The sequence below is a fragment of the Melospiza georgiana genome, chromosome 17 (genome assembly GCF_028018845.1).
Source record: "Melospiza georgiana isolate bMelGeo1 chromosome 17, bMelGeo1.pri, whole genome shotgun sequence".
Lineage (NCBI taxonomy): Eukaryota > Metazoa > Chordata > Aves > Passeriformes > Passerellidae > Melospiza > Melospiza georgiana.
Window position 1 is genome coordinate 5,734,565 of NC_080446.1, and position 27,642 is coordinate 5,762,206.

General features: G+C 46.2%; 1 protein-coding gene across 3 annotated transcripts in view; it reads right to left on the minus strand.

Annotated features, from left to right (window-relative positions):
- Positions 1-27,642, minus strand: part of NKAIN4 (sodium/potassium transporting ATPase interacting 4) — a 49,914-nt gene that overhangs the window by 8,116 nt on the left and 14,156 nt on the right. For all 3 annotated transcript variants that reach the window (XR_009115341.1, XM_058036423.1, XM_058036422.1), the window contains exons 2-5: positions 17,356-17,493; positions 16,821-16,901; positions 7,960-8,157; positions 199-259 (exon numbers count right to left, since the gene is read on the minus strand). Coding sequence is in view for 2 of the 3 variants with exons in the window: in XM_058036423.1 (XP_057892406.1) it covers positions 199-259; positions 7,960-8,157; positions 16,821-16,901; positions 17,356-17,493 (478 nt within the window). In the remaining variant the exon portion in view is untranslated. The remainder of the gene's footprint in view (positions 1-198; positions 260-7,959; positions 8,158-16,820; positions 16,902-17,355; positions 17,494-27,642) is intronic.

Below are 27,642 nucleotides of genomic sequence, written 5' to 3' on the forward strand. Positions count from 1 at the left end.
CACCTAACACAGAGTGACATGGGGGAAAAAACCCTTACAGCAAAAATAGCTGATCCTTGAGGGTTAGTTAGTGCCATAACACACAGAGGCAGAGATGGAGAGGAGTCTGATGGCAGCTCAGTCCTGACAGACAAACATCTGAGAGAGAAACAAAATTTACTAAAACCTTTGCCAAGGGATCTGTTGATAAATACTTACAGCTGTCTTCTTCTTCTGTAAAAACACTAACCACGTAACAGGCGTACACAAAGCCCACCAGCTGGAAAAGAGAGAGAATAAATCATTTCAGCATCAGCCAGTGTGAGCCTGGTCAGAACCCACTGGGCACAACTTCAGCAGGCACTATTTACACTTAGTTGGCAGCATTTCTGTGACTGTGGAGCCAAGCCATATCAGGTGTGGGTGTCAGGGAAGGCACTGATGGAGCACACCCAAAGCTTCAGAAGGAAAACTTGTAAGAGCCATCCTCACCTTCAGAGCAGCACCTTCAGCTGCTTGAATGATTGGCAAGAACGTGGGTTGGCTTTGTTGAAACTGAAACTGCTAAGCTAAGTCTCTGTAAGAAGTGATGGGAATGCCTTGTGGGACAGACAGCAATGCACAGGGGACACAGAGTTGGAATGACAAAAACTCATAAACTCAGCATTCCTGTCCTACAGGGTAAATTACCAATTAGAGGTGAGTAGTTTTTATGCAGATGAGATAGAAAATTAGTTAACCATAAGAATGGTGCCGTACTGGCAGAAATGTTCAGACACCAAAATCTTTAGTAACTGTGTAGTTTCTAGAAGCTCTAAAGCATCAGAGCTGCCTCCTTCCTTCAGGCTCACTATCAAGGTGTTCCTCAGCCTAAACAGAAAAACAAACTCCTGCTACTATGGGAATTCCAGATGCAGCAGGGTCTTATTTCGCTTTGTCTTCTTCCTGTTAATCAAATATCCTCTCCATCCTTCATTTCACATCTTTACATAACACCCCACTTAGCGAGATCTTGGTTGACAGTAACTGCATTAGTAAAGTTATTGTGAGGCATAATTGTTTTCCACTGTGAACTCAATTCCTGGGAACAAGAGTCAGCCTGTAACACACAGTGACTCACTCCAAGTGGAGACAGAATGATGCATGGGAAGGCTCGAAAAGTAGAGTCCATTCATTTCTAATATGACAGAAAAATACATCACACCCGAAAACAAAAGGCAGGATAATGAGATTTCTGCTGGGGACTTTTACAATATTTGTGGTTTCTCCAGCTCTCCCTGACAAAACATAACTTGTTGGGAGGAAATGGAATGTTTTTGCAGCATCACTAAACCCTGCTTTTCCTCTGAAGATTTTTCTATAATCATCTGAAAGAGAAGGCAGCTCACTGCTTTCCTCTTGGGTCAGCCTGATGGGAGCACATCCCAGAAACTCAGTGGAGGAAGGGCAGCTCTGGGGACTCCCTCATTCCTCTGCTGGGCTTCAGGATAAACTCCTGTGAGCTACAGAGAAATGTAAACCCTCTGGCCACATGCAATGGCCAATCTAATTGCACTTTTAGAATTGTCTCAGAATGGAACTACCACTGTTTAAGGCAGACAAATCAAAACCAAACAAAATTTTAGAGATTTTTCCTTTATCCTATGTAATATAAACCTGGATTTATTTTTTTTTCCTGAAGTTTGCGGCAGTTTTTGGGCAGGTCAGAGCAAAAAATCTGGGGAGGGGTCTGGAACACAAGTTTGGTGAGGAATGGCTGAGGGGGCTCAGGAGAAAAGGAGGCTGAGGAAGGACCTTAATGCTCCCTGTGCCTGCCTGGAAGGAGGCTGTAGCCCAGGTATGGGCTTTCTTCCTCCCAAGAAACAAGCAGACAATAGGAATTGACCTCAAGCTGTGCCACGGGAGGTTTAGATTGGATATTGGGGAACATTTCATAATTAAGAAGGTTACCCAGCCCTGGCACAGGCTGTGCAGGGCAGCGATGGAGTCCCCATCCCTGGAGGCATTTAAAAGACAATCAGGCGTGGCACTGGGGGACAGGTTCGGTGGTGGGCTCGGCAGTGCTGGGGCAGCTCGGGGGGCTCGGGCAGCTCTCCCAGCCCCAAGGACCGCGGGGCTCCCGGCCCAGTCCGGGCTCTGGCCGTGGTGCTGAAGCCCCGGGGCCGCTCCCCGGAGCCGCCGCTGCTCCCTGGGCTAACCCTAACCCTAACCCTGACCCAGGGGCTCTTGGTAAAACAAGAGTGCTTCCTGCACGTCTCAGCACCCCGAGAGATGTCCAACCAACCTTCTGATCTCCAGCATAAAGGCGTCTGAACCCAAGTGACAAATTCGGAGTGTGCTCACACACATCCTCTGCACTTGCTCATGCAGTTCTGTAATTGCAGGATCCAGCCTCTTACATCAAATTACACACACACAAATATCCAGGCAGAAAGGTGCACCCTGAATACACTCCCTGATTCCGAGGGAACTCTAGGACCATTCTCTCCCTCCCCAGATTTCCCATCACCTCTCAGAGGAGGAACTTTGGGTTAACAGCCATGCAAAGTGGAAGCCCTAAATCCCCTCACTGCAATTATGCTCTATAACAGGTAGACACAAATCTTACGTGGTACCTGTGTCAGGAAACTCTGGCTAGAATTACCAATGAAAGTGATTTACCTGCCCAGTTTATGAGCAGAGTCAGGAGCCATTATCAGCTGTACTGTCACAGCAAACCTGATAAGGCTCTGGGCATTTTTCACGGTTCAGAAGCACCAAGCAATGTGATTGACTTGGGAAGTTTGTTTTGCACAGAAATTAATGCTCCATAACCCTCCACCATCATTCTGCTCACCCCATACATTTTTCACTTTATGACTAAGGTGACTTTTTTTGCATTCAGGAAAACAAACCAACCAATCAAAACCTAGTGAATTAAGTGAACTTTCCTAAATCTCTAATCCCAGCTTCACTGGAGTGGAGGGTTTTCTTTTTTAATTCCTTCCATCTCCTGGCTTTGTTTCAAAATCATCTGCTTGGTGTTTAAAATTTACTTTTTATTGACTTTATAATCCATTCTTTCTTTAGATGCATTTCAGCAATAAAAAAGCTTGTTAATTTAGTGGAACCTTTTATTCAAAGAAGGTTTGTATTGTGATCTGGCCAGAACAGGAGTCTCAATGGCAAGGGGGGGGAAAGATGTACACTATAAATATGAATTCCAGTTTTTTATATGCTGACCTTACTAAATACTCTAAAGGATTAATCTACAATTAAATAACCTCAAATTAAATAATCTCAAGGATTAACCGAACTCATGGCAATCCCCATGTCTCACCTTCAGAATAAATTAGGAATTAAATAGAGCTAAGGAGGAGAAATGCCGCTCCCGTTGTCCAGTCTTTCCCCTGGAAGAGTCTGCTGCAGTGTGGAACGAGCAGTCTCCAAGAAACACCTGAAATTCCCTTCTGCCTGCATCTTTGATAACGATGTGTCAAACCCCCAAACATCACCCAGTTTATCGGCAATTAACACACAACAAGAAGCTTCACAGGAGCCAACAATTTGGAATAATTTCACCCTTGCTCCAAGTGCCATCCTGGCTGCTGATTTCAGTGCAAAGGAGGGGTTTAAGCTCTGTATCCCAGGGAAATACCAATAATTCCTGGATCTTTGCAAATTACATCGGGGAGGTGGAAGAGGAGGGAAAACGTCAGCGATGTAAAATGACACTAAGCCACTGCTCTAATTCCCCAAAGAATGTTCTAGGGCTTTAGCCTCTGCTGCTGTTTCTCTGCTTGTTCTGCATGTGCAGTACCAGCTTCCCCAAGCTGCAGAAGGATCTGATTAAGCCTTTTTATGAGGAACACATGTTGAGGGCAGGTGTGCTGTGTCAGCCTGGGAACGCACACGCTGCCCCAAGCACTCTGCAGGCAAACAGAGGGGGAAAGACAGGGAGAGACAAGGGTGCCCCAAGGGAATGGGGGAAACATTTGTCTGAGCATCCCCCTGGCCCCTCAGCCCTCTGAAGTGAACTTTTTAATAGAGTAGAAAACTGTTCATCAAACAGCAGCGTTGAGTGAAGGCGCTGGAGCCGGAAAGAGTAAATTAGAGAAAAACCTGGAGAAAGGGACCAGCTGGCTGCAAGTGTGCAAAATACACAAAGGATGGGGAGGCAAATGTTAGGAGGTGTTACTGTTACTTGTGTAAGATCTTGGCTTTAGTCTGCCTCTGTCCTAGTGAAGATTCTCCAACTCTTCTCTCAAAATAGACAAACTTGCCACTGCTTTTTCCACCAGAGAATAGGTGCAAAGGCTCTTCCTTCAGGCACATGCATTCTAGGTTTCACTTCTAATCAGAGCTAATGAAAGGTGCACACTGACATCAGTGCAAGAGGGGGAAATGAAGGGACGTCTGCTATGAGAAAGCAAAAATCCAGCTTGTGAATGAGCTATTGTGACCAGATAGCCAAAGAGAGGCAATCAAAATCCTTTAATTCCTTGACCTTCTTTACTCTTTGGATGCAATTACAACCACTGAAAATCTACCTTCTGCCAAGAGCAAGGCATCTCTTGCACACTGGTTCTCACATAACATCTGCTGTCAAGGCTTGCCTTGCTGCCTCCCTGGGAACCTTCCAACCTGTCAGTCTGAGTGAAAACAACAGGCAGGCAGGCAGGCAGCGAGTTCTGGCACCTGAGAAGACATTTCCAATTTCTACCCCATTCAGTGGAGCCTCAGGAAAAGCCCAAGCCTCCCCACTCCCAGAAGCACCATATGGAGAGCCCAGAGCTATGCCAGGTATTTCAGAGCTGGGAATCACTCCTCTCCCTGCTGGCTGGCGAGCTGGGGACGTGCAAGATGAATCCTTGCTAAGGGAAAAGCAAAGCAGATTCTTATCTTGACAAAGAAGTTGCTGCTGCATTTCCTACCTGGGTTTGTAGGATTATCTTTACAGTTCATTTCTATACCAGGACAGAATTTTAGATGTTGCCCCGATGAGCTTTTACCTCTCAATTTTGATTGCCTCTCTTTGGCTATCTGTTGTTTTACCTCTGATGTGTTTTGTGCTAAAGCATTGAGAAAGATTTTCAAACTGGGCCCTACAGCAACTTGTATCACGTGTGGTGACTAATATGCCCAAGTTTGATTGCATTCCAGATTAAAGGAATTGCTTTTGCCTTCAAGGAGTACAGACAAGCTCTGAGCAAAAGCAGACTGAGACCTTCTGTATCCTCAAATGTATGCCCAGGAGCAGGATGATATAATCAGCAGGAGTCAAGCTGACAGCCAACACTGTGCTCACCAGATGGATCCAGGTTTGCCTTCCCTCTCCTTTGGCATGCAAGACTGAGTTCAGGGAGCCTTGCCCCAGGTAAACAACACAGCACTACAGTCCCTCAGTAGTCTCAAGGAATTAGAACTTCAAGAAAAAAAAAAGTAAAATAAAATAAAGCGCTCACAGTTGGGTATTGCATATTCAGACAGAATGGATTTCACAGTGCTGTATCTGGGGTGAAAACCAAACCAAGCCGAACACACCCCCCACCCCACAACTACTAAAAAACATCCCAAAAAGCAAACCCAAACTACTGAAAGCACAATTTTGCCTGTCCCTTGCCCTTCCTAACAGGGAACTGACGACTGTGGTCTCAGACAAGGAGGGAACGAGGTCACATCTCTTGCTGCATCCCCTGAGCCCTCCAGTTGCTGGTTGTGTTTTTGTGCTATTGATCTGTGTCCCTGCCTGTCTGCAGCACTGTACCTGCCAGCACGCTGGGGACAGCTGCCCGTAATAAAACCTGCCTCAAAGTGAGATAAAGAGAACAGAAAAAGAAACTGGCAGGGATCAAAGAGTTTGACCCTCAGAGAGTAAAAAGGGAGAGAATTGGCTGACTGCTTTCAGGCAAGGTCTGAGGGAGAAAGACTTGCTTTCTGCCTGACCTCGAAGAAGAGGGGAAAAGCTCCATTCCTTCCACTACATGACAAAATTACATGAGCATTTCAGAACTAGCAGCAGTTACAGATCTGGGGCTTCAATACTGTGCTTTTATTGTAGGACAAGTAGAAATTTAGTTCACTGCATAGCTCAGCCCATATGGGTTTCTTGCCTACAAGTATTTTAACCCCATTTTTCAGGGTTTAGGACTCAAAAATTTATTGCACCTTAAATATCAGGGTGAAAGAGAAAGAAAGTATTTCCCTAAATCCTATTTTGTCTTATAGTCCCCTCCTGCCTCCCCATCTGGCCCTTAGTGATGTTTTGCAGATGCACAGAGAATATTGTCATGTGCCTTTGGGAAGAAGCAAAGGAAAAGCCACTGCCAGAGACAGAGTTCTATAAATCAGAGTGATCACTTAGCCCAGGGCCACGTGCCTAAGTCAGTAAGCTGCCAAAAAACAAAGATCTACTCCAAACAAACTCAGGAGCATTTGCTGGCTCAACCTCTGGCCCAGGGCACAGGGGCTGTGCCAGCTCAGGAGTTCAGGAAGGATGCTAAGAGCGGGAAACCTCTATGCTCTAAAAGAGGATGGTATGACTGCAAAGTCTGCCCCTGTTTCACCAAACTCAGGTACAGTTCTGTTCCACCTAAAAGCCCTCTCTGAAGACAGCAGGCTGTATTCTGCTGGACACACAGGTTTGCCTCTCTCACACAGGGGCATGGCAGCAGCTCTCAGACAGATCCATGCAGATCATTTGGCCCCAAGGAGAGCTGAGGGGATATTAACGGCCAGCACACGAGCCAGGGAGCTCATCCAAGTCAGGAAACAGGAGCTTCTGCCCCTTCTCTGACAGGGCAAGAAAGGGGCCTGAGCCTTCCCCCTCCCTGCAGTTCCCTGGGTCACACGCAGTCCAGCTAATAGGAAATGCAGGATCAGGACAGCACCAAAAACGTGCAGAGAAGTACTTGGCACTCTAGAAACTTGAAAAATCACTGTAATCCTTCAGCATTTAAACAGGGCAAGGTGCCTTTCTTTTTTAAGCCAAAACTGAAAGCCAGAATGTGAATGGTTCCGCAGTTCATGTTTTTGCATAAAGCTATTAACCCCAAAGTAACAATCCAAAGCAGATTAGAGATAGGGGCTACAAAATGTAAGAGCAGCACCAAAGTGAGGAGCACAATGGATATTTTGTGTTAATTTCACAGAAAAGTGAGAAACAATGAACAGTAAATGTTAAGGATGCTGCATTTTTACAGAGTACTTTCAAAAGCCTGAGGAAGACTGTGATGAGGAAAGAGTGGATGAAAACATTTAGTGGCTATATCTTGGGTATCAGCAGAAGGAAAATAAGCTGCTTACTGCCTCCTAAAACTTGATTTCATTTTCTGGGGATTGTTCTCAACAAATGTGCAGGTGTTTGCTCCAGCACCCATCACTGAGCCATGGGGAGTAAGAGCAATCTTTCACAGAAACATGGAATTAAGGTTGGAAGAAGCCTTTTAAAGCTTCAAGTCAATCATTAACGCAGCATCACCACTACATTCATCACTAAACCATGTCCTCAAGTGCCAAATCCACACAGTTTTTGAACACTTCCAGGTGTGGTGGCTCCACCACTTCCCTGAGCAGTCTGTTCCAGTGCTTTACAACCCTTTATGTGCAGAAATTGTCCCCAGTATCCAAACTAAACCTCCCTGGTGCCATTTGGTGCCATTTCCTCTTGTGCTGTCAAAACCTTTTCTTTTAACTCTCCTCCAGAAGGGTCAAAACATGAATTCCCACACCCCAACAGAGATTCAGAACCCTTTGTTACTGCATGGCTGCACAGATGCATTACTTCAAGCATCAGGTTGCTGATCCCCATTTCCAACTATTGCCAGCAGTATTTTTCATAAGAGAGAAGAGCAGAACAATCCAACAAAACACATTTACAGTGGCTTTTGCAATCAGGCAATACAAAAAGCGGTGAAAACCACAGCCCAAACTCTGTACCTGGCAAAGAACAAAACCAAAGCAGCATCTCCTGGGGAGCTGCTCCCCTCGTGAGGCACTCACCGCGATGAGGATCTGGAAGGAGCTGTGCATGACCTCGATGTAGCGATACTCCAGGGCACAGCCGATGACAGAGATGTAGGAATGGCTATCCAGCCCCTTGATGCCAGACATTGGAGCCTCCTTCCTCACACAGCCAGGGCCATTCTCACTCCACCACGACTGGTGCCGGGAGATGTTGAATGTCAGGAGCTCACTGTCCTAAAGGGAAAAGTTGCAAAGAGAGCTTTGTTTACTCTGAGAGTGTTTCAACCTGCTTTGGGGCAGCTCCCCTTAGAGTCAAAAGGAAAAACAGATTCTGTTGTGGTGTTGGGTCCCCAGGAGGAGGTGAGAGATAGGAATCTGACTCCAAGTTTTCAGAAGGCTGAATATAATAATATAATATAATATAATATAATATAATATAATATAATATAATATAATATAATATAATATAATATAATATAATATAATATAAGTAATTTATATTATATTACATATTATATATATGATTATATTATATACATATGATTATATAGTATATAATATATACTATACTATTATATACTATTATATATTATATTATATTATATTATATTATATTATATTATATTATATTATATTATATTATATTATATTATATTATATTATAATTATATTATATTATATTATATTATATTATATTATATTATATTATATTATATTATATTATATTATATTATATTATATTATATTATATTATATATAATAATACAACACAAAGCATTGCTGTTATAATAAACCAACACAAGCACCTGGAAAATATGAACTCCATAACCCCAAAGTGAGTTTCAAAACCCAACAGATCTTCCTCTGTTCCTAGCTTTTAACACATCTGACAAGATCCCGCACCATTTTTACCTGATTTCCTTCCACACTCTTCACATCTGGTGCTTCTGCATCTCCTGTCAGCCTACTCTGCCCAGCTGACCTCACAGTGCTGACTGCAGCTCCTTGTAAACCCTCCCCTGCAATTTCTTATCAACTTCACCTCGAGAGGCTCTTTGTTTTGCTCCCTCGTCTTTCCTAGGTAAATACTTTGAACAGTTGAGGGGGTCACAGAGTGAAATGCCATACAAGGAGTGCAGGGCTTTGGTGTGCAGCCAGGTGCTTATTTTAACATGACCACACTTTCCTCACACTTGAGAAAAGCTCAGTATTTATGGGAACACTCAGAAGAGCTTTGGGATTTTGAGCCAGCAGGACATGGCAAAGGTAAAAGACAAACTCAGGGCTGGCTGAACAGCTGCAACCCTTCATGGATGAGTGCCAAGTGCTGGCTGCCCCTGGAGGCCTCTCAGGGCACTTTGATGCAGAATTAACAACTCCTTTTGACCACAAAACAAGGCAAGGGGTTGGAAGTTTTATTCTGAAAAACAGATTTCAAAATTTGAAGGCAAAGAATTTGTATTTCTACAGAGAGGGATGAATGCTGGATATACACACATCACCCACCCATTAGTAAAGGTTTTAGCACCTATCCATAAACTATTTCACACTGCTCATGCCAGTGTCCTACACAGTCCCAGGAGGAAAGCTGTGGCTCCCAGAACAGCAGCAGTCAGAGTTTGGGGTATTCACACTTCCCAACATGGAAAACCTCACATGGCAGCTCCTTTGTGTCAGCTCCCCGTGGAGTCAAAAGGAAAAACTGATTCAGAGCAGCCTATCCAAGCCCCTGCTCCAAATTCCCCTCCAGAGAGAGGGCCTGTCTCCTCAGCCAGCACAGGAGCCAAGCCAGGCAGTCCTGCAGATATAAAACAGACACTGAAAAGCAGATCCAGGGCCAAACTCGAGTCACAGGGCCAGGAACATGAACGGCAGCCAGAGAATCAGTGAACAGCCCCCAGCTGCCCCACTCTGCACCTTGTGTGGGGACCCTCCTCGCACTACAGCCACCCCAAACCAGCCTGCAGAGCCCTTATTCCAATCTGCTGCAGGAAGCACGTGCTGAGAAATGTGGACAATGAAGTGAGGAGACAGCTGCCAAGCTCCTGACATGATCACCACAGCAGATGGCATGTGCTGGGCAGGAGATGGAGCAGGGCACAGACATGGAGCAGGGCGCTGGGGCAGCTGAGACAATGGGGAAAACCCTACTAACAGTTGGGAGTTTAGCCCTCTCCTGGGCTTCACCCTTCAGTGGACCACACATAGCTCAGGAAGGCACCAAATCACATCTTTTCTGCAAAGCTTGCTCTTTTTCTCCCAAGTTTGTGTGTTATGGGCTGATGGATTTTCCCCAGCCAAAGCCAGGCCTCCAGGCTGGGCCCTTCTCCCTCTCACAAGGCACTCGCTGCTTTGGCTGGGGAAAGAAGCAAACATCTTTCTCAAAAAACAAAACAAACAAACAGAAATAAACCTCCAGAACAACCAAAAAACCCCCAAGTGAATTCCTGTTTCTTTGCCTGGGGCTCCCCCCATTAGCACTGAAGCAAAGCTGTTCCCAGGGCACCACAGCATCTCCTCTCACCCTCAGTCCCCAGGGTTTTCCTCTCCCAGCTCACAGATGGTGCCTTCCCAAACCTTCTGCCTCACAGAGCCCTCAGTGTCCTCTCTGCTCCTCACAGAGGCAGCAGTGTGTGCTTGGCAAGGCAAGGAACAGGCTGCTTTCCTTCCAGAATCTCCCTTTTGTCAGCCTGCAGAGATTTGGCTCTGCCTTAACTTTGCTGCTCAACTTGTAAATTCAGGCTGGAAAAGCAGAGCAGGTGTGGCTGGAGGTGGGCAGGTGGAGGAACAGGAGGCCCCAACCAGCCCTCACTGCTTTTTGTCTACAATCACACTCCAGCTCTGAGCAAAAAAGAAGGAAAAAAATTAAGAAGTTCTACATCAGTGAAGAGCAGATTGGAAAAACGGAGCACATTTGGATTCTAAAAGCACCACAATGCTTTGAACCCATGAGCCATCCATCCCACAGATGTAAAGTGAATACTGATTGCACACTGGGATCAGGGAAAGCCTCTGTGCTCAGAGCCACCTTCCTGAACCTCTGTCTGGGGCAAGGGCAGCACCACAGGGTCTCAACATGCAAAGCAGAGCTGTTCCTCTGCCCTCGGGGGATACCTGTGTGATGGGGCACAATAAAAAGAGCACTCAAGAAAATCCCTTAATTGACCTCCCGTTGCTCAGAGCTTGCTGGGAGACTGCATAAACAACTCCAGGATGTCTCCTGTGGTTTGCCAGCTCCGTTTGTGAGAATGCAGTCCAGAGGGAAGTGAGACCATGAACAGAACAGCACTGAAAAATCAGGAGAAAAGAGCCCGTTTTAAGAAGGTTCAGGGAACAGCTGTTTCCCAAAAGCTTTCTGCAATACGTGTGAAATCTAAACACACTGAAATGCTCCCAGAAGTGGAATGTGGGCTGGGAGATGTTAATCAGCCCCAGCAGTGAGGCAGCCCTGGTGCAGGGACAGGGATCTGTGTGTGCCTGGCCCCTGCTCATCCCTTGCCAGGGCTGTCACTGCCTCCTTGTGAAAAACGCATGTATTTTATGATTGGCTTTTCGCTAATACTGAAATGAATATTATATGTGTTGTGTTAGAAAGTAATGCTGTATTAATTCTCTTAAGTACTGTGTTAAATATAGTTTTAGGTTATAAAAATTGTTAAAATAGAAACGATGCTATGTAGGATACTTTTTTTAAAGAAAGGATTTGCAGTGAAATAGCAGCCACAGGACACCTGAATCTTTCAGAGAAAAATAATTTATCGCCCTCTTATCAGAAGAAATGAACTTCTTCCCGCCTCGAAGGCACTATTACGATTCAGAGGAAGAAGCTGACGATGACCAGACACAATCCTGTATTTGAATGGAATTTATGCATCATGTATGAGGTGTATGAATATGCAACAAGCCATTGCTTTTAAGGGTTAATCCTTTGTTAACTGTGTCCTTTTTCAGGCTCGTGCTGCCCATAAAAAGGTACCGGAGTGTCTCTATTGTCTCATATTGTCCTAATTCAAATCGTCCAAATTATTATTACTCTAATTGTATTACTATTTTTATAACCATTTTATTACTATTAAATTTTAAAATTTTAAAAACAAGTGATTGGCGTTTTTCACACTCCTTAACCTCCAGCCTGGTGGGAAACACGAGCCAGGAGCGACCCAAGCACCTTAGAGCCAGGTAAAAACATCACACCTCACTCTGAACTGCTGCAGCACCTGGGTGCCACCCGTGTGCCACCAGGGTGAGAGGGAGACAGGAGCACTGAAACTGCAGCACCCCCATTTCCCAGAGCCTGCCCACGGGAAACTCACACCTACCTCCCACACCCACGGAGCCAGCTGTGCTCCTGTGCTAAAATAGCTTCCTGAAAGCTGCTCTGAAATTATTTGCTAAGGGACAGCACCAGAGATGGTTTTATTTCTTGTTGTTAACAGCCTTCTGAACTGCCTCCCCCAAATTTCCTTAATTATCAGGCAAAACCACACTAGGACAGCTCTGGAATAAACTGAACTTCATTTGGGAGCCACCAGAGCTTGACAGCAGAATCATTTTGAATCTCTTTAGATGGAAATATTTCTTATTAAAATAGGAAATATCATGTTCATCTTTCAATCCTGCATCACCTTGAGACACAGAGAAACACTCCCAGTGTCTCTCAGTGGGCTTGTTGACAATGCCACAGCATTTAAAGCCAAATCCCAAATTTCCAAGTTCTACATTTAGAAGGAGTTGAGGGACAGTTGTACATACACATGAATTTATCCATCCTCCTGGTATTATAACCAGGTACAAAGCCATCCCAAGATGCCACCCAGATTCTCTGAAATACAAATAACCCCTGTTTGACTCACAAGGGCTGCTTCCATTTCAACAGGAGATTTAGACCACCACGACTCTGGATTCAGATCAAAGCAGTGCATAGACAAGAGAGAATATAAAGGAATGATAAAAAAAAAAAATTATAAATCACCATTCAAGAAGAATAATTCCAGAGGGAAAAGACAAAGGAACACATTGAAATACAGGACACCAGTTCCTCAAACCAATTTGAATATTTCTCAAGCACATGATGAAGAGTCAGTCAGCATGGCAGCTGGACAGACATATGCTCATATGTCTTAACAGCAGGATTTTAATAATTAACTCAGACTGAGGGGTTGCAGGAGGGATGTGTTTCACGCTCGAGTAGACAGGGAGAAGCTTTACACATTATTGCAAACCCAGCCTGGAAACTGCAGAGCCAGCTCCCAGCAATTCACCCACCCAGATGGACATGGGAAAAGAGGGAGATGGGGCAGGAGGAGGAACAGCAACCTGGAAACGGGGCTGTGAGCAGTGGCACAGCACTTGGAGCTGCAAGTGTGCTCAGGAGTGCAGGCAGAGCCTGTCAGCAAGGCAAGGCTGCCAGGAGCTGCTCAGAGCACATCACCACCTCCTGCCAGTGCTGAGCAGCAGCCCTGCAAACCCAGCCTGCTCCAGCACCCACTGGCACGGCACTTCCAGCAAAGCTGGCATGGGCTGTGTGCCTGGGGAGGCCCTTCCAGCAGCAGGGGAAGAGCTTCCTCAGACACTTGTGCTGATCCACCTGTGCCTGGCCAGCCAAGGAAGTTCTGCTGGGCCACATTTCAACACTCTTACTCCTGCTAAGAGAAGATTCCAAGATAAAAAACCCTGGCAGGATAGAAAGAAAGAAATCAAGTCAGTTTAGCTCTTCCAAGAAGTAGGGAATAGATTCAGTGATCAGCAGAATTTTCCTTTCCAACTAAAAATTCAGCATAACTAGTGATTGGTAGCTGGTTAGTAATTAGTTATAACTCCCTGAGCAGGGCTGACCAGAACAGCATCTTCAGCAATTCCATGGCCAGGGGACACGGAAGGGACATGCTGGAATAATCTGGAGGACAAAGGAGCACTTCAAGAAATGTGAAAGACAGGAGGAAAGAGAGGGTGAGAACTGGAGGAAAGATGCATCAGAGAGCAATTCCTGGTAAGGGAAAGCCAAGAGCCAAACTGCACCTACCAGCCTTTATTCTACTGATGACCTGGAATTTATAACTTAGAGATTGTCCCAACCCCTTTGCCAAACCAGCCATGGGCTGACATGGGACAGTGGGGTCCCTGGCTTCTGTTCATTAGATCAGCCAGGCACCCAAAGCAAGGGGGGCACAACAACAACATCCCATTTTTGTGAACAGCACATCCCTGCTCCCATCCTGTATCCCTTCACCACTGTGAAATCACACCTAGGCAGCAGAGCACAAAGAATTGTTTGCAATGAGTGCACATACCTGCTTCCTCGTCTTTTCAATTCCCTGGGCTTTTCTGAAATCTGTTAAATCAGAAACACTTGAATCCTTTCTGTCCTGTCTCGCCCCACCTGAGTTATCCCCTGTCCCAGCTGCACTGGGCTGTCAGTACCAGGCACCAAGTTATCAAACTCCATTCTCTGGAGTTCCCTGCCCTTCCTGCATTCTCCCACTGTCAATAAGCTGCTGACAGAGCCTGCCCTGGCAGGCTGCCCTTGTCAGAGCACAGCAGGGTCAGTGCAGGGCTGGCAGCACTGCCACTCCCCCGTTCCCCCAGCAATCACACAGGAACAGCACCCTGAACACCTCCAGAGCTCTCAGCCCCCTCAGGGACTTGCACAACCCTGCCCGAGCACTCCAGTGTGTTCATTATTAGAATGAGTTTGTGTTTATCAGACCAGCTCCATCAGCCTCCCTCCACCAAAGCTCTTCTCCCAATATTTGCAGTTTCCCTGCCTGCTGCCAGGCTCATGATGAGCTTTGACTTTGACTCCTGGTCAGGACTGGAGGGCAGCCCCTATCCCCTGTGGGCACACAGAGGTACCTGCAGCCCTGCTGCCATCCACTCCCAGCTGGCACTGCCCTGTACAGCCAAGCCCAGGTGTCCTTCTGGGGTCTGATCCCACCACCGACATCAATAAAACACCTGCTGCCTTTGGATCAGCTTTCCAGAGATGCAGCCTGTGAACTGTCCTACAGAAAGTGTCCTGAAGTGTCCTACAGAAATGTCCTGTCCTGAAGTATCCTACAGAAACCTCAGCTCCTGCTCCAGGTGGATCTTTTGGTCTCTTGTGGAAGCAAAGATTTGTTTTGCCACTACAAAGACCCAAATTACTTCAGTGAGAGTGGAGGAGGATGGAAAGCAGCATCATTAGTTTTCCTTACAAAACAGCTTTTTAAAGTGAGAATAACTCATTAAGAACAGAGGCAAGGCTGTCAACTGCTTTACAGCCAAACAAGCACAAATTCTCTCTTGGTTTTGCTGGTTGCCATTAAATGAACTAATTTCTCATTGCAGCCTGAGAGGGAAGTCCACTGAGTCGGTAACAACTTACACTGCAGCCCAACTCTATAAAAATTGTCCCCGGTCACAAGTGTCACCCTGTAGGCTAAATAAAACCTCTCTGTGTGCTGGCTTGGCTAAAATGAGCCCCAGCACAGAGCAAGGTTACCAGGGGAAGCTCCTCTGTGGCACAAAAAAAGGAGTTTGTGGTGCTGTTTGAACTGCAGAACAGCAACCTGACGTGTTGCAGTGCAGGTTGGGATTAGTAAACATGAGGATCCAGCTGGCTGGAAGCAAACACTGGCTCTGAGAAGCTCCCAGAGCAGTTTATCAAGCCAACATTTTCCCTGCAGAAGGGAGCATATAAATAGTTACATAAAATTCTTTTTTTTTTTTTCAGTTGGTCACAGCCAACATCGAGATCATCTCAGGCTGAGATTTCAGATTATGAATAATCACTGTTTTGGGCAAGAACTCCCTCAAAGTTTATGGAGTTAATTGAGAGGGTGAATGAAGATGAATTGAGACGTTAGGAAAGTCACATTTTCTTATCTGCAAAGGATTTAGGCCTGATAAAACCACAGGGCCATTCCAATTATGAGTGCAACCCCAATGCATGACCTGGAATTTAGGCCAGATGTGGAGTGCTCTGAAATGAACCTGCATCCCACAGTCTGAGCCTGCTGTGCTCCAGCAACACTCATAATTCATAGCTTACAGCCCAGCCTTAATTTAGGGCCTGCCTCCCATTTTTATTTTTTCTGACTCACTCCTCATTAGGCAGACAGCAATATTTAGCTAATCTACTCTTCAAAGAGCTTTGCATATTAACTCACAACAGCCTGGCCAGCAGCCATGGGTAACTACCACTGTACTTAAAAAGGAAGAAATGAGGCAGGGAAAGCATCCCAAGGAGATGAGGCAGATCCCTCTGGGGAGGGATGTTCTCTGTTCTGCAGACAGAGGAGCCTCTCCCCAAAGGTACAACAGGAAGCATCTTGCCTGCTGTGGCAAAAACCAGGTATTTATCCCTGCTGCTGGAATGCAGCAAGGCTTCAGCAGGACTGGGAGGCACAGAAACATCAAGAGAGGGGCAGGTGTAGAGCTTCAGCAAAGTCCTTGGGGCAGCTCAACCCAGCCAGCCCCTGCTGCAGCCCTTCCCTGAGACACACTCAGTGCACACATCACACACCTTCTTGCCAAGGTGGGCTCAGATCCCAAGAGGATCAGCTGCAATCTGGGGATCTCCCAGCCTTCCTCATCCTCCTCAGCATCACTGCTGGGAACTGGCCCTCAAACCCCCTCTCCCCTCAGGATGGCTCTGTCCATGTATTATATCACTTATGGCTCTGCTGCCAGTCCTGCTCTCACCTCTGGAAAGCAAATGCACTGCACCTGCTGTGAGGGCAGGGTTCGTTCCAGCCACCACCTGCACCAACCAACCAAGAGCTCCAGGAACCAGCAGTGGCTCCTCAGTTTCCCATGCAAGCAGCAGTGCTGCCCATCCCTGATAAAGCATCCCCTCCACAGGCAGGATCTGCTCCCAGCCCTGCCCTCCCCACTCAGCTGCACAGCCTGGCACTCACCTTTGAGAGCCCTCCCACTTCTAAGTAGAAGCAGATGATGAAGATGTTCCAGGTGACCCAGACTGCAGTCCAGATGGCATACTGGGAAGGAATGGGGAGGGGGAGAGAGAAGCAATAAACATTAGGAAGTCACTGGAATTAGTGTGTGTGTATATATCTATTTATATTTATATTGATGTATGTGTGCTCTAGCTGGGGGCAGTGGAATGCCCTGAGTCAGCACTGAAATCCTTTTCCCTCTGTTTGTGTTCAATATTCAGATGCTCTCTTGCCTGAAAAGCCACATAGGAGTCTGGAGGGCTTTCCAGTTTCTGTGCTGCATTTGTGCAGCCCCTCACCCTCCCTCTCTGCTGGGCAGCGTTTGGGCACAGAGAGAATGATGTGAAACCTCCCCAGCTTGGCACAGGCAGATTGCTGAGCACAGCCAGGCCCTCCTGCTGGACCAGCAGGCAGGGCCTGATCCCCCAGGGGCTCTGCCCTGTGCCCATCTCGTGGCACAGCCCCAGGGCACAGGCTGTGGGTGTCCCTCACTCACCACCACGATGTAGCGCGGCCGGTACTGGATGGTGCCGAAGAGCCCCAGGATGACGATGATGATGTGCAGGAAGTTGGCGAGGATTGGAGCCCACTGGTAGCCCAGGAAGTCGAACACTTGCCTCTCCAGAGCAGCCAGCTGGAAGGGAGAAGGACAAGGAGAGTCAGAGTAGTTGTGTACCCACTGTGTTTGTGCCCAAGGTTTTCACAAGCTCCCTGAGCAAAGCCCTGCAGCAGCTGAAGGTGGGACTCGGTTCCCAAAGCAATCTGAACCAGGTCAGCAGCACACAAGGCTTGTTCACACATCCCCCTTCCCCTCTGCTCCCATCCCAGCTCCTCTGATGGCTGAGCTCCAGTGCTGTGTGGTGTCACTGTCATATTTGCTGAAAAATCCCTTCGTCGGGATTTCTTCTCCTGGGAAGCTGAGAAGCCTCAGAGAAAAATGAAAACAATAATTATCTGATTGCTTCTCCTGTGTTTGGCTGCTTTGGAATGTGGTCTGGAGATTGTTTATCCAACAGATGAATGTTTGATTGGTTTCATGTGAATTGCTTTTACTCAATGACCAATCACAGCCAGCTGTGTCAGACTCTGAGGAGTCAGTCGTGAGTTTTCATTATCATTCTTTGTAACCTTCTGTCTGTATCCTTTCTCTATTCTTTAGTATAGTTTTAGTATTTTATGGTATTTAGTATTTTATAGTATTCTTTAGTATAGTTTTACTATAGCATGTAATATAATTTACTATAATATAAAATATATAATTATATTATATATGATAGATATAATATACAATATATTTTATAAAAATTATTATATTATATTATATTATATTATATTATATTATATTATATTATATTATATTATATTATATTATATTATATTATATTATATTATATTATATTATATTATATTAACCTTCTAAGAACATGCTGTCAGATTCTCAATTCCTCCTTCATCCAGGGGACCCCCAAAATCCCACAGTGTGGGGCATTCCTCTGTGGTGTGCTCTGTGGGGCTCAGGCAGAGGACAGAGGGGAGCAGAGGGATGGTGACATCTTAAATCCTGGATGTGAAATACGTCCACAAAGATGTCAGTGTAACTTTCTAGAGCTCGTATGTCAGAGCCTTCAGCATCACTCCATCATTGCTGACACCTCCTGTGTCTGCTCTCCAGCACACATCCATCAAAGAGAGGGAGAGGAGGAAACTCTCTCCTCCACCTTCGCCCCTCAGAAAATGCTGCCACCAGTAAGGAAATTCTGCCAGCACATCAGTTTTGCAGGACAGGCTGTGCTCCTCTCCAGCACTAATAACATGGTTCAAGGCTAGTACTGTGTTCTAGGCATAAAACTCCATTGCTGTTGGAGTGCTGGGGCAGATTTTCAAACCACATCTGCATAAATATGTGGTTTTTACCTGCAGCCATCATCTGTGTATCAGACAACATCTGGTACCCTGGCCCTGAGCCCCTGTGCAGCTGAAAGTGCACAATGCAATTGTTTGCTCTCCTTTGCATGCCCACAGCCTTTAAATGATATATCTATAGGAGAAATATAGTGAGTGTAGGGGGAAAACTGCTAATGCAGGTTTTTCTGCTGTGCCCAGCCTTGCATGGAGAGATCTTTTCTTTTTTTTTTGCTTTATTAACACAGTGCAAGCCCCTCTATGGACCTGTGTCTTCCCTGTCAGTACAAGATTTGAAAATATGTTTAATTATCACAGTAGGCCACAGGGATTGGATTATGACATTTCATATTTATTTTTGGCTAAATAAATAATTACAATTTACTATCGACAGTCAATATTCATTTAACTCCTAATCAGGCATTAACCATGAGTAATCCTAGTCTGCTGTGTGTAATCAGCTCTGTGACACCTTTTCCTGGCTGGGATCTAAGCAGCAGTGCTTCTGTGATGGCTTAAAGCATTTAAGGATGTCAGTGGCTGCAGGTTCCTCTCCAGCCCCAGGATGAGAGAAGCCACATCTATTAAATGGCCATTATTCCTCCTTCTTCCTGGCTCAGGGGGGAAATTGCCTTCACACCTCTCTTGGGCTAGGAAGGTATTGCAATTCCCAACACTGCTTTGAAAGTTCAATAAAAATCTGTATTTCAAAGGAATCTGTGGTTAAGGGCAATCAGTCAGGGAGGGGGCAGGCAGCTTTCCCTCTACAATATCTGATTCCCAAATAAAGAAGGACAGAGGGTGGGGAAGCAGTGGAGGCAAGTCACCAAATCTCTCTCTTCTGCCAAATAATCTTCCCTTAGAAGCAGCACCCTCTGATCCCTCTGCAGCACTTGGAGATGCTGTGGGGCGAGTGCTGCCCCCCCAGCACAGCAGGTTTGCCACACCAGCCACAGGTTAAACACTTAATCCTTCAGGAGGGATTAACACACATACCTCAACGACACTGGGGCATTTGGGATCCTGACTGGCTGGCAACGGGCCCCTCGACTGTGCCTGCTTCATCCAATCAGGCATTTAATTGGCTTTGTGTGCTGCAGGAGGAGTGGGAGAGGCTCACCCAGCCAGGGACACAATGGGTGCTCGCTGAACCTGCCCTGCCTCCCCTCCTGCTGCAGGCTCTGGAAATCAGGATGAGCACAGATCCTCCTGCCCAGCCTCTGCCATGAGCTCCCCACTCCAGAATCAGGGCAAGCCATGTCTGCAGGAGTGTTTTTTTCTCCATTCTCCACCAGTATTTGTCATTAGGCTGTATAAATTCATCCTGCCACAGCCTGGTGATGCGTCCTGGTTTGTTTGTACCACAAAGAGATTGGGCTGTGAGTGACAGATGAATGACCACCCTGGAGATGGACCTGCCAATCTACACAGCTTCAGATTTGGGCAGAGATCCTTGAGAAGTCTCTGGATTTTCCCCATAACCCTGAAAATTATCTTCACACCATGCTTCCTTCTCCCTCACCTTCCTTATCTCCAGGTTCTTTCCATCCTCATTTACTTTCTTGTGCCACCTTCCCAGCATTATTAAGCTGGTTTCGTGTACCTGGGAGCTGCAGGCAAGACTCAGCTGCTCCAGAGATGGGCTGTGCCCATCTGCTGGCTCAGGGAAGGAGAGAGGATGTGGGATGTGCGAGCTCACACAAGCTGTTTCCTCATCTATAAAAAAAAATAATTCTGATTTTCTGTAAAACATGTTGGTGACAAGCAAATGCTACTGATGAAACTCCAACACTGTGTTAGTGACAGGCAGGGAGTGAGTGTGCTGCAATCCAGCACTGGAAATGCAGCCTGAAGTTATCCTGGGCTTCCCCCTGTTCCCTCAGGAACTTACCATAATGAAGGAAATATTTGCTGGAAACAAATTGATAAACAGCCCTTTCACTCATTACTCTGCAGGTCTGTGTGCACAGCTTACCCCCAAAGTGCTGCTGAGATTTGCAGGCAAACAGGGCTGATGCTGGGGCCGTGCTGGCCTTGCTTTGGGGCTGGCATGTGAAGAATGTCACAGTGTCCTCCAGCCCTGGTCCTTCCAGCCCTGCTCAGAGATGGCAGGGTCAGGGCTTGCCCTGATCTATCTGTGCTGAGCCTCTCTGGGTGCCTCTTGCTGAGCAGGGAATTGCCATCCTTCTCTTGTGCTGCCAGGTCTGTGCACAGCAATATCCTCACTGTGGTGCTCCTACAGTGATTCACAGGGTCCTATTGAGAAAGCCTATTATATTCCAGAGATGCTGGTTGTAAAGAGGAATGTCACAGATTGTGGCACAGGTTTCAACCCACTCAAAGCTGACAGGACCTTTCCATCAGGGAGGAGAAATTTTTCTTCTTTATGACTGTTCTTATTAAAACCAGGATTCCTTCTGCTCCTTTTGCTTCTCTAACCCATAGTATACTTTTACCTTTCATCCTTTTAAATTAAATGATTTATTGCAGCACTAAAATCAGAAGAGTTGTGGCAGAATTTTCTCTCCTGAAATAAACCCCGTTTCTGCTGATCTGAGTGAAACTGGAGTAGCAAATAACCACGTGAAGCAATTGTGAGCCAGGCAAACGACACAAGCCAAAGCTCTCTCTTGGGCCATCACTCATTTATACAGCTGGGGAAGAGCTGAAAGGCACGGGGATGTTCTGCAGCTCATGGAGCCCATCCCACAGCCCACACACAGGAGCACAGAGAGCTCTGGATGTGCTCAGGGCCATCACAACATAAAACTTCTCCTGAGAGGGAAGCTGAGATGAAAGGGTGTTCACAGCAAAATAGCAAAAAAGTCCTAGAAAACATCACAAAACATGGGACAGTTTCTTTTTAGGGGTTCAAACCTTTTCAATGGCTCTGGCAGGATGGTGTCACTGCCAGCAGGACACTCCAAGCTGGTTCAGCATGGCCAGGGGGTGCTTGTTTGAATTCCAGTCCCTCAAATCTTTTCTATCCCCTCCACTTGGTCTTCTGTTGCTCCTCCCCTGCTGATAAGCTGGAGAGTCCAACCTGCTCCCCTGTGCCCCACAGTGCTGAGGAGGAAGGGAGGCTGTGAACAGTCAGGCACCTGTAATTCCTTAACTCCCTGTCCTTTATAGCCTGCTATCAAAGCCATGTTATCAGCTAGATTTGCTCTTCTTAATTTATTAAGCTTTTAAAGCCTTTAATCTTATTTGGTTTGTATCTGTGTCTTCCACTGCATTTCTGAAATCAATTGGGACACAAAAGAAAAAATGTCAGTCTCAAGAAACGTTGATGTGACTCACACAGACACAGGAAAGGTGCTCAGAAAACCCCACAGCAGGTCCAGTCACACATCCATTTGTATCTGTTTCTGTAAGCAAACCTGCTTTCAACCTTTCCAAGTTAAGCTTCAAAATGTTAGAAATAAATATCCAAGTGGGGAATAAAGGGAACAAATAGGAAAGGCTGATCTTACTGCTGAATTAAAGAAAAAACCAAAAAAAAACCCAAATAAAATAAAAAAAAAAAAAAAAAAGAAGAAGAAAAAATGTTTTACCCCAAAACCTAGGCAATTTTCCACTTGACCTATAAGAAAACAACCTGAAAACTCCTTTGCTACTCCTTGTCTCTCAGTGCTGTGAGGACACAGCAGCTCCAGCTCTTGCTCCTCCTCCAGCTTCAGCTGGGACTAAATTTCCACTTAACCCCCTGCGTGTCCTTTATCTCAGCCCGAGCCCAGCAGAGCCTCAGCTGCAGCCCTGGTCCCCCCTGCCCTGCTGGGATGCTGCTCTGGCTCCTGGCTGATCCCAACGCCCTGATCCAGGGTTTGATTTCCTGCCAAGTGGCTTCACTTTTTAAGATGCTCTTTCTTTGTCTGCTGTGCAAACACCATCACAGCTTTCACTGGAAAAGGCCTTTTCCTGAGGAAAAATCTGCACTGGTTTCCTGAGGTATTTTGGCCATGGGATGTGATGGCTTGAGCTCAGGGCAAAGTCTCAGTGCTATGACCCCAAGGAAATTTACATCCTGCTACCTGAAACAGCAGGAAGAAATTTAAAAGTCTCAGATTGTATAATTTGGAAAATATATCTATTTAGGTTTTGAACACAAATATCTTTCTTTTGGTTCTTCCACATGGTTTAAGTTTGGCAATACCAAAGACCTGTCTGCAGTTTATCATTATTAATATATTGGTATTATTATGATATAATGTTTAATTCTACACACCTTTCTGTATATTTTCTTTGACTTTGTAAATGCTGAGACAATGCTAGAACTAAAGAATCCTAAACCCAAGCTGTTGTGTGCTGAAACTATCAGAAGTGAGCCAAAAAAATCCCTTCTGTGCCAGTGCTTATTCAAGGTAGAGAAGATTCTGTGAGTAGAAAAACAATTAAACAATGTCTGCTTTTACCACAGTGGCTGCACTTCTAAATAAATACGAATGGTTGCAATAGCTGTTTAATTAAGTTTATCTGGAAAAGCAGCTCAGTGAGCCATTATTTCCCATCCCCAAATGGAGGGGCTGGTTCTGTGAGGTGCCACGTCCTTGTCTCTCCCAAAGTCAGCCTCTCAGTGCCCACACCCGCTGCATTCATGAAATCTCATTTTTCTTCAGTAAGTGTTGTCAAGGAAACCTTCCTTGGGGCCTTGTGATCCACAGCTCCTTTCCCAGCATCCCTCTCCCCACCACAGAGGTCAAGAGACTAATTGCACAGGAGGTCTCTGTTTGTCACTTGGTCTCTCAGGCAGCCTTGGTCACTCTGGCCACCGTGTACAATGTGCCCCATTCTCTGCTCCTCTGCTCTGCTTTCTCCCCAGAAGCTGCTGAAACCTCTCCTGTTCACACAGACATCAGAGGGGCCTCCAACAGCAGGGCTGATACCTTGAAGTCATTTATACTCATATTTATATTTATATTTATATTTATATTTATATTTATATTTATATTTATATTTATATTTATATTTATATTTATATTTATATTTATATTTATCACGCTGATTTTTTAAGATTTTCTAAGCTTTGTTGACATTCTTGTAGTGAACATTCTCACACACTTTCTGTAAATAACTCATTGTTTTGCATTCCTTTATAGAAGAAGAGAGAGTTGATAGACTGTCAGTTTGACCAGTGTCATTGGAGAGGTGGCACTGTCACCCTCCAATCCGCTGTCACTTTTGGAAAACTATAAATGTCGAAGTTGGAAAATCAACTTCCCTTTTTTCCTTCACCTTGAGAACAGTGGTGTGTGCTTGTGTTCTTTCTTTGTGTCCTATAGTGACATATACATTTACATTCATATTCACATTTATATTCACATTTATATTTATATTTATATTTATATTTATATTTATATTTATATTTATATTTATATTTATATTTATATTTATATTTATATTTATATTTATATTTATATTTATATTTATATTTATATTTATATTTATATTTCAGAGGAAAACTGGTCACTGTGCTGGCCCTGCCAAAGGGCCCCACGGGGCAGCAGGTGCAGTCCCCATCATGGTCCCACACCAGGTCACTCCCTGCAGCTCTCCAGCAAACACAATTTTTAGTCTGCCTTGTGCCACATGCAAGGATCAGGACTTCTCCCAGCCCAGAACCACGCTGTGCAGAGCCTGGGCAGGGGTAAAACCCTCCCTGTGCTCATCACAATTTCTCTGCTGAAGCCTGGAGCGTGCTGCTGTTAACCACACTGAGCCCTCACCTGCTTATTGCCCCTGGGCTGGCACCTCTGAGCTCCGAGCTCTCCCCTCCCAGCATCATCCTGTGTGTGAGCAGTGCCACTCTCAGCAGTGCCACTGCTGTGACCTTGAGCCCTGAGCTTTGTGCTGCCAGAGCCTCCCAGAAACATCTGAGCTGCAAAGATATGCCACTGCTCAGTCCCACATGCCCAAATGCTGCTTAGCATTCCAGGGAAGGCACAGTGCTGCTGAACAGAAGGGATGAGACTGGCACTGAGCAGTGCAGAAGGCTGGTTGTGTCTGGAGCTGAGGTTTCCTGAGTGCATCTCAGAACCACCAGCTCTCTCAGCTGAAGATACAGGCCAGGCACAGCAATTCACAGAATCATGGGGTCCTTTAGGCTGGAAAAGCCCTCTGAGATCACTGAGTCCAACTGTTCCCTCAGCACTGCCAAGCCCACCACCAACCCACGTCCCCAAGTGCCACATTTGAGCATCTTTGAGCATCTTTTAAATCCCCCCACGAACAGTGACTCAACACTGCCCTGGGCAGCCTGTTCCAATGCTTGACAACCCTCTTGGTGAAGAAATTGTTCCTCATTTCCACTCTAAACCTTCCCTGGAACAATCTGAGGCACACATCCAAGCAGACCTCTTAAGCCTTTTTACTCCGAGTGCTGGACTGTGCCACGGAACTGGCAAAGCATCAGGAGCTGGCAGTACTTTTTGTAGCAAGGGAGCACAGCCCATGGCACATCCACAGGTGCTCTCTCCTGATCCACAGCCTTCTCAGCAAGGCAGTGAATTAGCTGAGGTTCTGAATGGTGCTCAGAATCTAGCCCCTGGGAAAAAGATTGCTTCCTAGGAGGAATGTTTCAGGGAAATTCAGGAAATGCTTCCTCCTGCTTCCTAGGAGGAATGCTTCAGGAAAATTATTGCTCTGGATTGCCTAGACTTCTCCCAAATCAGGGCCAGTCTGATGAGGCCTGTGCTCTGTTCCCCTCACAGCCTCTGGCCTGTCTGGTTTATGGATCCCAGAGGTGCAGGCAGCACTGGGCATGGGAGCTGCTGTTCCCTGTGTCTCCTGTATCACCTCAGCTCTGCTGTGATTGCTGATTGCTGAGAGCAGCAATCAGGCTCAATTCATAACCAGGTGCCTTTGTGATCCAGGCAGAAAAGCACTCTGACAGGAATGACAAACTAGTTTTATTTGCAACCCACGTCAACGCTCCAACCTAAGTTGCCCAAACATGATTAAATTAATCTGTTATGCCCACAACGTTCTCCCCTAAGCCCCTCCAGTGTTCTCCTCCCTCAGTTTCATGGCTCAGCTTTGAGTCTCCAGCATTGGGACAGAGAGAAGAGGCACTGGGCTGGAGGGATGTGACTGCATTTGCAACTGACATAAACCCAGGGAGTTTCTTCAACAAGTGCCTGACATTTTTATCACCCAGAGGCTCAGGCTCCACACTCCTGGCTTCCCCTCACCTGTTGAAAACTTGCTGAGCTATCTTATCCCACCTCATGCTGCTGATCCTGGGCAAAAACCCCAGCTGCTGCCCTGAACAGCATCCTGAGTGTGGCTGAAAGCTTCAGCTCTGGGGGAAACCTCTCCCACCAGGAGCACAAATTTCCCTTTTGCATGAAATAATATATATTAAATGTGTGCCATTAACTCAGCAGCCATTTCCCTCTGGAGATCTGCTAGCAGTTATGAACCCATCTAAACACTCCAAAGGCTGTGAGGCAGAGCAGTGCTGGAGATCAGCAGGAATTTAATTTTCTAATAGAGAGATTTATTCCCTACCAACGGGGCTTTATATTGTGTGATCCCTGCCTCTGCTTATGAAGGCTATCTGAAGTTTGGGCTTTTTCCCACGAAAGGGATGCAGGGAAAAAAGTGAAAATACTTGAAAATTAGCCAAGGGCTTGTTGTGTTTAGGGACTATAACCTATATCCTTTTGACCTGCTATCCTAGGCATCACCTGCTTAGCTAACAGAGGGAAACCATTGACAGGGCTGGCACAGAAGGCACAAGGCTGCCCTGAAGCAGTGCTTGGGCCAGCACTGCCCAGCCTGTCCTCTCCTGATGCAGACTCTGGAATCTCCTGGGTGTGGGAGCAGCAGAGTGCAAAGAGCTCAGAGATCCCATGAACTCTCAAGTGTCCCAGAAAGACTTCCAATTATTCAGGGGTCTGACCAAAACTCTCAGTGTGTATAAAGCCCATGAGACACCAGCTGGACTCACCCAGTTTAGAAAAAAATCTGTTTCTCTTTGCTGTTTTATAGGCACTTACTGCAAACTGCAATTTTATTTCACTGCTGTTTACCCCAAAGCAGAACTGTGGCTGTAAATACACCCCTGGCAGCTTCCCCAGGGGAGCAGTAACTCTTGCTTCAGGCTCAAAAAGCCAAGCTCAGTTTTCCCTCTGTCCTGTCCACACACAGCCTGACTAAAGACTCACTGTGACAAAGTGACACTGAGACCACCCCCTGCTTTTGGCTTTATGAACAGGAATGTTCACTGGCCAGTCTAATTCATGGCTGGCACCTCCTCTTCAGGAAGGGTCAGCTGTGGCCTGAGTGACAAAAAGGTGAAACACCTGCAGAAAGCCACCTGAAGCCCTCTTTTCTCATCCAGCAGAAGATGAGGGTGAGAGTTTTTTGGTGGCCACGGAGCACAGCCAGCAAAGCCCCACTCCCTGCACAGGTCTGTGTCACAGCAGCCCTCAGGATGCTCCCAGCACATGGGGAAAACGGCTCCTGCGCTGCTGGACTTTTGAAAGAACAAAGGATCACTTTTGTAGGAACCCTTGTGAGCCCCAGGTCCGTGCTGTGTCCCCTCCCTGCACCCCAGCTCGTTCCTGCACATGGCACTGGGAGCTCCAGCAGCTGATCCCCTTAATTAGGTCACAAATGGATCACGTGTAGAACACTTGCACCAGCCAGATCTTCTGGAGGAAAAACACGCAAACCCTGCAACCGGGGTAAAAGCTGGGGAGAGGAAAGATGCCAAAGCTGAAATTACTCCTCAAAACTTTCTCTGGAGGAGCCTTGCTTCAGTTTCTGCTCGACAGCTGGGCCCTGCTCCCTGACACTGGAGCTAAGTGGTAGCTTTGCTTTAATTTCCTCTTGCTTCTGCTGCAATGCCAGATTGCTTGGATATTCGTAAACAGAAGGA